This window comes from Tiliqua scincoides, chromosome 2 (assembly GCF_035046505.1).
Source record: "Tiliqua scincoides isolate rTilSci1 chromosome 2, rTilSci1.hap2, whole genome shotgun sequence".
NCBI lineage: Eukaryota > Metazoa > Chordata > Lepidosauria > Squamata > Scincidae > Tiliqua > Tiliqua scincoides.
Window position 1 is genome coordinate 93,000,099 of NC_089822.1, and position 12,933 is coordinate 93,013,031.

The 12,933-nt window shown below is 45.8% G+C and overlaps 1 protein-coding gene across 1 annotated transcript in view; it reads left to right on the top strand.

The window, feature by feature from the left end:
• The first annotated feature begins 564 nt into the window (after window positions 1–564).
• Window positions 565–12,933, top strand: part of LPL (lipoprotein lipase) — a 29,388-nt gene continuing 17,019 nt past the window's right edge. The window contains exons 1-2 of the mRNA XM_066613586.1: window positions 565–719; window positions 11,991–12,166. Coding sequence (XP_066469683.1) covers window positions 632–719; window positions 11,991–12,166 — 264 coding nt within the window. The 5' untranslated portion in view covers window positions 565–631. The remainder of the gene's footprint in view (window positions 720–11,990; window positions 12,167–12,933) is intronic.

Sequence of the window (12,933 nt, forward strand, 5' to 3'; positions counted from 1 at the left end):
CGATTCAGGAGTGATAAACCCCATGATAAGGGAACAAACATTCCCTTACCTTGAGGAAGTGTCCATGACTTCCCCACTGCCCCAGGCTACAGTGCACACCCCATTGGCAGTGCAACATAGGGCATGAGCCTAGCCAGGTCTACTCAGAAGTAAGTCCTATTTTGTTCAATGGGGCTTACTCTCAGGAAAGTGTGGTTAGGATTGCAGCCGAAGGTGGGAGCATCTTAAGTCATGTTCCTAGAAAGCCTGGACCACATTGCTGTCCCTCTCTCTGAATGCTGCTGCAGCACCCACGAGCCTGGAAGCGGCCAAGGGCTTGCAAGGCGTTCTCAAGCCACTGCCTGCCTTCTCGTAGGTTCCCTCGGTGGTCGCCCAAGTGAGACTGGGGGGGGGCAGGAATGCTCCAGCACGCCCCGCCCCTTCTCCCGGGCCCAGCTTCGAGCCAATGGGTGCGCGGCCTCATTTGCATATTGCCATTCACTTAAGGCGCCCTCTTCGCTACTTGTGCTTGTGCTTATAGGCGCGCGCTAAATTTGGTGGAAAACTTTTTTGCGCGCACGCTCCAGCCACCACCTTGCAGGCGCTGCGATCCCACCCGGGGCTGTTCCACGCAGACCAGACGCTGGGAGCGATGGGCCGGGGAGCGCGGCTGGGAGCCCTCTGCTGCCTCTGGAGCTGCTGCCTTGTCGCTGCTGCCGCCACCACCACCCTAGCCCCGCGTAAGTGCGGCTCTGCGCCCCCCTCCAGAAGAGTGGCTCGCTGTGGGAAGCCACAGCGCGGGAGGAGAAGTGGGTCTGGAGGTGGCAGGCAGGTAGGGAGGCGAGGCGTGCAAAGAGCAGCCCCCGGGCAGGCAGGGAACAGGCACAGAGCGGGAAAAAGGTAGAGAGCAGGCGGGTGGGCTGGGGGCACATTCATGGAGGCGAATCGGGACAGCGCGTGCTTACTCACGAGTAAGCCCCGCTGTGTGCGGGAGGCAGCGTGGTGTGGGCTGAAGTGTTTTCTCTCTTTCACACTCACACACAAGGGGGGGCGGATCCAGTGCTACACAGACCATTCTAGCCACACTTTCCTGGGAGTAAGCCCCATTGACTCTAATGGGACTTGCTTTTGAGTAGACATGCATAGGATTGGGCTCTCTCCTATCCACACTTTCCTGGGCGTAAGCCCCATTAACTCTAATGGGACTTGCTTCTGAGTAGGCATGCATAGGCTTGGGCCGAGAGAGTGGAAGCACTGAGAAAAGGGGATCGAGGCCAATCCTGTGCCTGTCTACTCCGAAGTAACTCCTACTCTAGTCACTGGAGCTTACTCTCACGAAAGTGACTGGGATCGCAGCCTTTCTGCGGCCGCCCTCCAGGGACGGTGGTGCTGTCCCGGAGATGCTCCCCAACCGGCCTGTCTTTGCAGCCTGCCCCGGGGCGGCTGTGCCGGGCAGCTGTTTGTGTGTGTGTGTGGGGGGGGGAGCCAGGAGACTTCTGGGGGGAGTTGGCCCCAGCGTGAGAAGTTGCAGCAGCAGAGCCGGAGTGGCGGATCGCAGGCAAGCTGTCTTGGGCAGCACACGTGAGCGGCAGGGAGGAGCCACCGGGCGGGGTGGCTGCGTGTCTGGCTGTGGCCGCGGTTGCAGGAGGGCTGAGGAGCGGTGGCCTGGGGCGGAGGGAAGCTGTGGGTGGCTGCAGGGATGGAGGAAGCCCGGAAGGCTGATCCGCACGGCCTTGGGGCAGCGCACGTGGGGATGCTGCGCCCCAGCCGCAGAGGCGCCCCGGGGAGCAGCTTCCTTCCATTGGGGGAGACGGAGAGGCGTGTGCTGCGGGGCCGCTGCCCCAGCCCCTTCCCTGGCCGGCCCGCTGGAGGAGTGTGCTGGGCGGGCAAGGGGCCCGCCAGCTGCTGCTCCTGCTGACCGCTCGTAACTCCTCCGCCCCTGAGCCTGCGGTGGAATGCCTGGAACGCGGGCCAAGGTCACCCTGGTTCAGGGCTGCGGGGGAGCCGCGCCTGCCCTGGGCTCCTGCGGAGGCGCGTGTCGCTTCCTGGACGGGGAAGCCCCGGCTGGCTAGGAGATGCTTCCCGCAGCAGGGAAGGGACCGTGAACTGCAGGGACAGGTGGAGCACTTGCCAAGTGCTGGCTTGCCGCAGTGTGCATGTGTCCAAGACCACTCCAGGACAAGCCATGCGCAGCGGCTTTGTGCAGTGCACATGCATGCGCGTGGCAACACAGGATGGCATCTCCAGGGTCCACCAGAGCAACCTTTTTCAACTCACCAGCACACTGACAAGGTGCTAAAGTTGTCAAGGTGCACAGTCTGTTTTTTGACCATTGACAAGGCACACTGTGCTGCTGGTAGGGTGCTCAAACCCCCCAGTTGTCCTACTAATAAATAACCCTCCCCAAAGTCCCACAGCACACCTGCCAAGGCACACCAGTGAGCCATGGCACAGTGGTTGAAAATAGCTGGCTGCATTGGAGGTTGTGGGGAGGCAACTGAGGGCCCAATCCTAGCCAGCTTTCCAGTCCAGCCACACTGCAGCCCTGTGGAAAGAGAACAAATACTTCCTTACCTGGAAGAGGCGTGACTGCTCCTCTACTGCAGGATGCATTGGGGGGGGGAAGCAGCAGTTTGCCCCCCTAGCATTTTTTCCAGACCTGTCCTCTGTCTAATCTGGCATCAGTTGGGGTTGATTTAACACCCTTTTTGCCACATTTTTTGTGCACAGGAAGGTGCTTCTGGCAGGGAGTGGGGAGGAGAGAGAGAGTGCATGTGTGCAGAGTGAGTAGAAAAGGGTCCTGGGGGGCTCCTTGGAAGTTATGACCTCTGGTCACCCTGCCCCCATCCAGAACACATGGAGAGCGGGGCTGGTCAAGAGCAGCTACAGGAAGGTTGGGAGAGATTTCTCCTTTCTTCTACTGTTGAACATGCTGATTACTAGAATGGTACTGCTGTGGGGGGGGGGGCAGGGAGAAATGTTTCTGTTTGGAGAAATCATGGGGGCAGGTTCTTGCCTTTCAGATAAACTTTTAAAATTAATGGCTGCTGCTTGGGGGCTGGGGAGACCCTTTTTCTGGTTCGAGGAAACGTGGAAAGCATTTGCGCTAAAGAGAACCAAGAACTTAAGTGTGGGAAAGGTTCTAAGCAGGGGCAGATCTGGGGGAGGCCATGGGTGCATAGCCCCCCAACTGTCCTGCCAGCAGGGAAGGGTGCCCACCAGGATGGAGAGCAAAATCAGGTGTCAGGGGAACACCTACTGGTCAGGTGTCAGGGAGATTGGCTGGAATGGGAGCCCAGGTCTACCCACCCAGCAAATAGCCACAGAGGCCTGAGGGGGGCATGATTGAGACATATAAAATTATGCAAGAGATGGCTAGAGAGATGCTCTTTACACTCTCACATAACACCAGAATCAGGGGACAGCCACTAAAATTGAGTGTCAGGAGAGTTGGGACGGACAAAAGAAAATATTTCTTTACCCAGCTTGTAATTAGTCTGTGGAACTCTTTGCCACAGGACGTGGTGATGGCAACTTGCTTAGATGCCTTTAAGAGGGGATTGGACACATTTCTGGAGGAAAGTCCATCACAGGTTACAAGTCATGATAGGTATCCCACCTTGAATAAGGTGATATAGTTATTACCATGCTCCTGGGCATTATGGTCTGTTATACTGTTTTTACATGATGATGCATGTCGTATAGAATGTGTGGGTGAGTGTGCAGAGTGTGATTGTTGGAACTGTAGAATGTATTTCAAAGGTGCATAAATTTTGTTGTGCTGTAGCACAATGACAATAAAGTTACTACTACTACTACTACTACTACCACCACCACCACCACCACCTCTAGAATCCTGGCTATGGGCCTGAGGATAGAGCGTGTGCCTTGATGGCATGGCTGCACCAGCACTGGAAAATTGCCTAGGATTTGGCCCTGAGACATGAGAATGCAGTGTTTTGTTTTTTTTGCCCCATTCATCTGCGCCGGGATTGGAAAGCAGGACACTGGTAAAATTCCCTCTCTCCCCTCCTGTTTCCTGGTGTGTATCCTGGCAAATCACTTACCTTGGCCTTTGCTGACTCTTGGGAGAACTTGAGCACATTGCAATGGGAGTGGCTGTTCTTCATGTTTCATCTCCTCTCCCCCATGCCTCTACAAGCTGAACCTCTCAGTGGAGGGAAGGCCTTAGAAGATGAGCATCTTGCCTTTGGTTCGTCTGCGCATGAACACTAAGGTGCCATGGTGTGCCTGACTTGCTGTGACTGGCAAGGTTCATTTTTGAATTGCTGACAACACATTATGTGTTGTGCTTTTTTTCTGGCTTGTCTTTCATCAAAAGTACAACCACTCTCTTTGGTTTGAGATTGGGAGAGGACAATGTTATTGAAGGGTAAAATAATACAGCAGGCAGGAACTTTAACAATATGTAGTAAGAGGAGGGAGGGCCTTGGCCAATGATTCTTGATAAGAACAGGGATATTACAAATGCCCCAAAGTGCCCCTATTTTCATATGTGAAGTGTTGAAGGGTATGGTTCTCCACACTAAGTTGTATGACACCATTTGTGCACACTTGCTCTTGAGAATTTGAACAGTGTTCATACTAAACCATTACATCTCTTTGTTTACCAGCATAGTCTCTGGAGCAGGGGGGTGAACTGACTGTAGTAGTATTGGCTCATGAAGACCAGAGAAGCAGTCAGTGGTGATGTTGGTGATGGAGTGTAATCCTACCTCCATAACCCACCTGCCCTCCATTTTTTAAATAAAATGAAATAAAAATTAACAGTGAAACTGACAGAATTTTTCTCCACTGGAGAAGCCATTTTTATCTATCACACAGACGTTGTCAATTACATCAAGGTTCTTGCTGCAGATGAAAAAAATCTTTTCAGTTTCATTATGTAGACACATCAGCAGCTTTGGAGTACATGTTAATATTCATCTTTTTCAAAAACCATGGGGTGAAATTAACAGGGTTGTCTTCATCCCCCCTACCCCAAGTTCAGAGAAGTCTAGTGTAGCTAATGAAGCTTTTGGGTACTTATTGTTGAAGTGGGAGAGAAGCTTTGTCAGTTTTCACTAGTTGCCCTAGCACTGGTGTGGAGTGAGGAATGTGGAGGGAGGGAGGGGAATGCTGGCTTTTCCCTTGACTAGAGATTAGGTAGTGTACAATCAACACTGAACAGAGTTAATCTTTCTGTAGCATTAAGTCAAAAGAATAACTTCTTGTTATCTCAGATCAGCTTTCAGCATTGTCAGTTATCACTTGGTGTATGATCATCAGCAATAATTTAGTTTGAGGATCATATTCAAGTTTTACTTGGATATTTACGTACGTTCTACCATATTTTAAATACATTGTTTTTGTTTTTTTAAACACATATTTTGTGCAGTAGCCTGATTTGCCTTAGTGACTGCAGGGGTAGAATGGTAGGAGTCCTATGTCTTTAATATCTATTTAACGGGCAGAAATTGCCTTCCTTCAAATTTCATATCCATGCTGGGAAATATTTCACTGACTTAATTCTTGTTTGCCGTGTAGCTGTTAAAGGTCCAAGAGTCTTGTGAGGAGGAGGAATGTGGTCCCTTTAGTGCAGAAACAGGCAACGGATTCATCTGTAGTAAGCAAAAATGGCAATCTATAATACATTACTAGAGGAAGGATGACTTGGCATTTGTGACTGGCTGCTGATTTTGTCTGGATGGGAACAGATTACATGAAGAATGTTTTTGCTGCTACAGACTAATATGTCTACCCCTCTGGCCTGTACAGGTGACAAGCAGAAGATCTTATTGATGTGTACGGCAGAGTATTTGTCTTGTGTTTGATTACTGTGATGACCAGTTCCTTGTTTAAACCCAGACGTTTATGCACTTGAATGAAAAAGGGGTGTACATGTAAGAATGGCCGTGTACATTGTATTTTGGCTTGGGTACGTTCCATATCAAGCCATAATCCATGTTTTCTTTTCATCTAGTGCCTGAGCGCCAGGCCTGTTATAAAATAAATCTACAGTATTTGAACCAAAACATTCTTGCATAACTATGTTTGCGTTGCTTCATATATGTTTATTTTTTAATATAATATGCATGGAAATTGGCCTTTTAGTATGAGAACATGATTGGATATATGTGTGTTGAGTGGCTGACTGGTTACAGCTGCAATTCCTATGTGTGCTTCCTTGGGAACAAAACTCATTGCATTCCGTGAGACTGAGGGCCCAGTCCTTTCCAACTTTCCAGCACTGATGCAGCCATGCCAATGGGGCATGTGCTGCATTCTGTGGTGGTGAGGCAGTCACGGATGCCTCCTCAAGGTAACATTTGTTCCCTTACCTCAGGGCTGCAATGGTGCTAGAAAGTTGGACAGGATTAGGCCCTCACTTCCAAATAAATACGTATAGGATTGCACGATCAGTACAATGTAAAGTTTAAACTTATGCATTCTTACTCAAAATAGTCCCACTGGGCTCAGTGGGGACATACAATTCAGATATCAGAACCACATCTTTGTGTGATCACCAGTGCCAACTGGAACATGAACATATACGCTAACAATGTTTGCCCCATACTGGTTCCATATACTTGACTAACACAATATTAGATGATTGGTATGAGGGGAAGAGAACAAAAGCGCACAGCATCAGCTTCCTAGCCATTTATGCTGTGTACGCTTACAAATGCTGAAAATGAAAAGAATGACAACGAAAATACTTCACTTAAGTACAAAAAACGTATGCAAAGCCATTCATAATCCCCTTGTACCATGTCACTTGCGTCCACACCATTCCTCAATGACTAGATTTAGCTAGACCAATGGTCTCCAAACTCTTCAGCCAGAGGCCGCATCAAATATCTGGCACGGTGTCCAGGGCCAGAAAAAAAAAAAACTAACTTTAAATGTAAAATTGAAATAAATACATTAGAGATGGAACTTAGATGAATGAATAGGCTCAAATTTACAGCTTTCCTCAACACAAATACATATCACAGAAATAAGGCGCATACTCATATGGACCCCCACCTCCCAAGCAGCTTATTTAAATATATCTGAGTCAATACCTCAGAACCAGCACATCATGGAAAAAACCTGGAGCATTTTCCGAGGCTGGGGGAGGCCTCCTTGACCCTCAGAAAGCCATCTAAGGCCTTCAGAGGGCCCAGAAAGTTACTTCCATTTTTCAGGAAAACCAGTAAGTGATGTTTTTTAGGCCCTTAGAACACTCTCCAGATGTGATTGGAGCTGTTGACTGGGCCAGAGGTTCTTAGGGGACCAGAAGCTTGACGCGGGCCAGAGTTTGGAGACCCCTGAGATCAACAACTGGTAGGCTTTTGTTTCTCATCTGTGGAGCTGAGTATTCTCAAAACTCCACCCATGCACTATTGGTTGTGGGACTGAATTCACAGGGAGCCTTTTTATTTTATGAGTGAGTTAAATGAATTCTTGTGTGTTGGATATTCAAGTTGATAAGATTACGCTGCAGGGAGCTACCAGTGTGACTTATGTGAAATGCATTTTTTCCCATTCTGGCAGAATTGTCAGTTTCACTTGAAAGGGAAAGTTTGCAAGTTTTAGAACTGATTTTACTTTTTAGTTTTGCAAAATTATTGGATTATAGAAACATTCTGGCCAAGAACTTAATGTAACTGATATTAACTCCTTATCTGCAGTAGCACTCATTGTTACTGGTATAGTTGTTTCTCTTAACAGCCCAATCTTATCTAGCCAAACATGTTGATGTGCCTCTTCAGCTGGTGCTGACTGCCATAAAGCAATAACCCTTATAACTGAAGCATATGCTTTCATTTCTTCTGTTGCAATTCCTGAGAGTTAAAACGATATAATTTAGTATTTATGTAGTACATTTACAAGGTTTAAAGAACTTCACATGCACTATCTTAGTAATCCTTATGACCACACTGGAATGTAAGAGATTAACCCGTAGTGAATTTTGTCCATAATGTATGTCCAGTGTATTTTGTCCAGAGATTCTTTAAATACTTGTATGTGGGAAAGTACTGTATTAAAAGTATTGTAGGCACGTAAGGGCTGAGTCCTATCCAACCCTCCAGCACCTATCCAACCTTCCAATGCAGTCCATAGGTAAGGGAACAAACGTTATCTTGAGGAGGCCTCTGAGATGGCGCCACCCCCACAGCAGGATGCAGCACACACCCTTTTGGCACATCTGCACAGCGACTGGAAAGTTGGTTAGGATTGGGCCCTAAGACTGCAATCCTATGCACACTTACCTAGGAGTATGATCTGTTGAACAAAGTGGGGCTTCCTTCTTAGTAAACGTGCATAGGATTACATTACACATCATAGCAATTCTAATTTTTCCATGTGCACCCAATTCATGGAACGCTGCTCAGTTCTGGTATACTGCATTGACATAAATAGTGGTTGCATGGGAGCTATGCTTCAAACATTCTCTGTTCCTTGCTGTAAACTAGCACCTTATTTCTCTCTTCCCCCAGTTATCTGACTTTACTTGATTAAACAGTTTCTAGCAGTCCCAGAAGTACTAATGGTTCACCTGTAGGAAGCTATATCTCTCTGCCCCCAGAGCTGGCCCAAAACTCCTGACACCTGAGGCAGTTGCTTGTCCCTTACATCAATGATTTTCAAACCTTTTCATTTCACAGCACAATGACAAGGCACTGAAATTGTCAAGGTACACCATCAGTTTTTAGACAATTGGCAGGCACACTGCACTGCCAGTGGGGGGCTCTCATTCCCCAATGGCACTACTAATAAATGACCCTCTCCAAACTCCTATAATACACCTGCGGACCAATCATAGTACATCAATGTGCCTTGGCACACTGGATGAAAATAATTTCCTTGGGTGATGATGTGCCTGTCTCTGGTTAGTGCATATATCTACTTGGGTAGTGGGCAGGATATTTCAGATAGTAGGATATTTAACATGGCATTTCAGTGCCTCAGAAATGAAGTGATATCACCAGGCACAAAGTGGTAAAGTTTAGATGTTTCTGAAATAACTTAACACACCAGAGGTACATAATAACTAAATGCAGAGAAAGGAAAGTGCATAAATAAAACACAACCATGGTGCTCTTGTTTGCTTTCCTGTTTGGAATAGGAACTTCCACGACCAGAAGTCTTTATTATGAGTTTCCTATATATATTCTGTAAAGTTGAAAGCTCCTCTTATTCCATTCAGAACTTTGTTGATTCATCACTGAGTGGAAATGTAAAGAGTTGATGTTTAACTGAAGGCCTATTCAGCCATGAGGGTTTTCCTTTTTTGGTAGGTAAAATAAATATTTATATTTCATAGCAATTCTAGTATAACTCTAAAAACTGGCAATGGAGTGGGATGTCATTTATTTATAGTATTTATGTGTAGCAGTTTTATTCTAAAGCTCATGACTTACAACTATAACACTAGGTAAGAATTAAATATCATAAAGAGTAACATTAATCAGCACCAGACAGACCAGGCTCATGCATAATTCATATAATGAGCCTGGGAATGCTTGCTTGGAAAAGGTCTTCAGCTAGCAGTAGATGGTATCCAAATGGAAAGAATAAGTTCATTTCTCTTAGAAAAGAGTTCTATGCAGTGAGCAGTTAATATTAGTGGTGTGAAATACATTTATGAAATATTTGTTTTGCAGAGATTAGATGTATTTAGAGCTATTTCTGATAAATGCACAGTATCATATGTACAAACTGAGTTTCACTGAAATATTTCCCTTCAGAAGTAGGGAAGCCAAAGTGTCAGAAGTTTCAGTTTTTGAGAATCTTTTCCCTGAATATAAATTAGCTTAATTGCTTCTTTTACTCCCCTGCTGCCTCACACACAGCTTTAGCTGTTTTGGCACCTAAACAGTAAAGTCAGTAAAACAAACAGAGAAACATTGCTTTCAAACAGAGAAACATATTTGGAGCCTTGAGAGCTTAGATTTATTTTGCAGAACATAGCTGTGCTTAATTTTAATCGGGAATGCTCCTCTTAAAACTGTTGGCATTTGTATTCTTATGACATAGCATATTAAACCCATTTCTGCCAAGCCCACATGTGTAAGCATTTGATTCCTGTTGCATATATGCAATGTTGGGCAGAAATGACTTAAGCATGAGGATTGGTGGCTTACCTGTATTTGTTGGCAACCTTCAGTCTCGAAAGACTATGGTATCGCACTCTGAAAGGTGGTTTCGGAACAGCGTCTAGTGTGGCTGAAAAGGCTGATTCGGGAGTGACAGTCCCTTCCACACTGGGAGCAAGTACAGTCTGTCCCTGGTCTGTCGCCCTGGCTATGCCTCTTTGCCTCTTAGCCTCAGATTGTTGGCCAAGTGTCTCTTCAAACTGGAAAAGGCCATGTTGCACAGCCTGCCTCCAAGAGGGCCACTCAGAGGCCAGGGTTTCCCACTGGTTGACGTCCACTCCTAAGGCCTTCAGATCCCTCTTGCAGATGTCCTTGTATCGCAGCTGTGGTCTACCTGTAGGGCGCTTTCCTTGCACGAGTTCTCCATAGAGGAGATCCTTTGGGATCCGGCCATCATCCAGCATTTCTACTCAGGAGTCCTATTATAGTCAGTGGGGTTTACTTCCAGGTAAGTGTGGATAGGATTGCACCCTTGGTTTGATTTGCCAACCTGATTTGATACTGGCTCAATGGTGGTGACTTCAGTGAACTTGAAAACCTGTCAGTGTAGTCTTTTCAATATACACCTGCATTTAATGGAAGGTCTAAAAATTAAAATATTCTTTGGATCTTTTAGAAACAATTTCCTTTTTAACTTATGCCTTATGGAAAAAAATAAAACCTCAATGTAATCAAGAATCACCTAGCTTCTGTTGTACACAAGGATCATGCACCATACTCTTGCTGGTTCTGAATAACAGTTGTCTAATATATTATCAGAAGATTGTGAAACTAATCAGAAATGGTCAGTGGAGCCACGGCTAAGCAAACAATGCAGCTTTGATTTTGCTGTGTTACAAAATGGCGGGTAAATATTTGATAGCATAGCAAAAGTACTTTATGTGGTACACACGTTTGAGTGCCAGCAAGGTCATTAGAAATATACACAAAAACCAGTTCCGTCCCTGTGTGTTCGGGGAAAAACAGAATGCTGCTTTTCAGGAAAATGATGCAGTGGGAGCAAAGCCCATGTACCTCCCATCACTGGTGGATGCCAGGAAAAGGCATAATGTGTCTTCAGGCCACAAGGAGTTTTGTAATATGAGATCCTTTTAAATAGAGCTGCTGGGCTCTTCTGCTTGCATGGCCTGTGTACTGTCGAATGAGCGATGGCATGTGTGACCTGAGTGGAGCGGAAAGCATAAAAAAATCCACACAACATTAAAAAAAATTAAAAGCAGTGTATGTTTTCACTTGAAACTGGTATAGTAAGAGGCTTGGACAGGCAAAACTACACTGTTTCTAACATGACATATCTTCTTCGCTGGAACAAAAATGCTCTCCAGTAGAATATACTGTAGTAGAACAGATGTGAGCAATTTTTGGTTTCCCAGGGCAGTTCTGTATGAGCTGCAAGATTTTATTTAAAATGCTTCAAATCCTAGCTTTCTTAAAAACAAAACTTGCACATAACCCAAGACGAAGACCTCCAGATGCAGCCTGTGAAATGCTACCCTCTGCCCCACTTGATGTGCCATCTTCTCCCACTCTCCAATGTTCTAGCTTGGCTTTCTCTTCCCCTCCACATTTGTCTTTCTTCCTTTTCCAGTCCAGGGAGTGGAAGGAGAAGGAGGAGCCGTGGAGGCAAGTAGACAGACAGAGATGGGTGCCCCACACCAATCTGTTGTCTGACAGCCCAATCCTAACTAAATCCCTGTGCAGTAATACAGAGGTACCAGTGTGGCTACTGCTGTGTCCTGCAGGGGATTTTCAGCTGCTGGGAGGTGAAAATGGAACATTTGCCCTGAGATAAGCACCAATAGCTGCTATGATTCAGCTCACCGATTGCTTTATTGTATGATATGCTTCATTCTGTCTTTGCTTCAGGAAACACTGCAGAAGAAAAGCCAGACTTCAATAGTATCGAGAGCAAATTTTCGTTAAGGACATCTGAAAACCCTGAGGAAGACACCTGTCATATAGTTCCTGGACAAGAAACAAGTGTGGCAAAATGCAACTTCAATCATACCAGCAAAACCTTTGTGGTGATCCACGGATGGACGGTAAGAGGTTCTCCTGGGTCTTCAATAAGAATTTCCTAGTTGGGCTGACTTGAAAAATGGCTCAACAGTGAATTTCCGACTTAATTTTTGTACGTTTTCTATCTCCTTTTTGTGCATTTACCTTCTCCACTTTGAGCCTTTATGATACATCACACTTTTTAGTGCTGAGTAGTCCTTTTGAGCTCTATTTAGTGTTATCAGACTTTTTTAGATTGTATTTAGACACGTTTGTGCACTTTTGTGCACTTCTATAAATAACGTTGTTACAACTGTGATCTTTGTATAAACTAGCATTAAAATCATTGCTTCATTATATGTCTGGCAAATGAGACCAAGGATCCACATAATCTAGCATTCTGTTCAACCCGATAATCAGTAATCAACCCGATGTCTCTGAAAGCTAAAAGAAAGCAATGATGATGATGCAGTGTCCTATTTTTTGTGTGCTGCATCTGGTATTTTGGAGTATATTGCCTTCTGTATAGAGTGACCACAAACTCCTTTTGCAGGCTTAAATGGCTTCAGTCTCAAATGCACACAATCTTGTGCACAGGGACTGTGTGGCCACCCTGTACAGGGGAGTTTTCGTTTTGTTACCATGGCTAATAGCCCTTAATAATGCCCTTAATCCCCAATTAATGTCTTAATTCCGTTTTGATGGTTGGGTTTTTTTTTAGCCATTGAGCTACTATGCATCGCTGCATATGTATATTCATTCATATATACACTTATGTATGTATGTGTATATATACGTGTGTGTGTGTGTG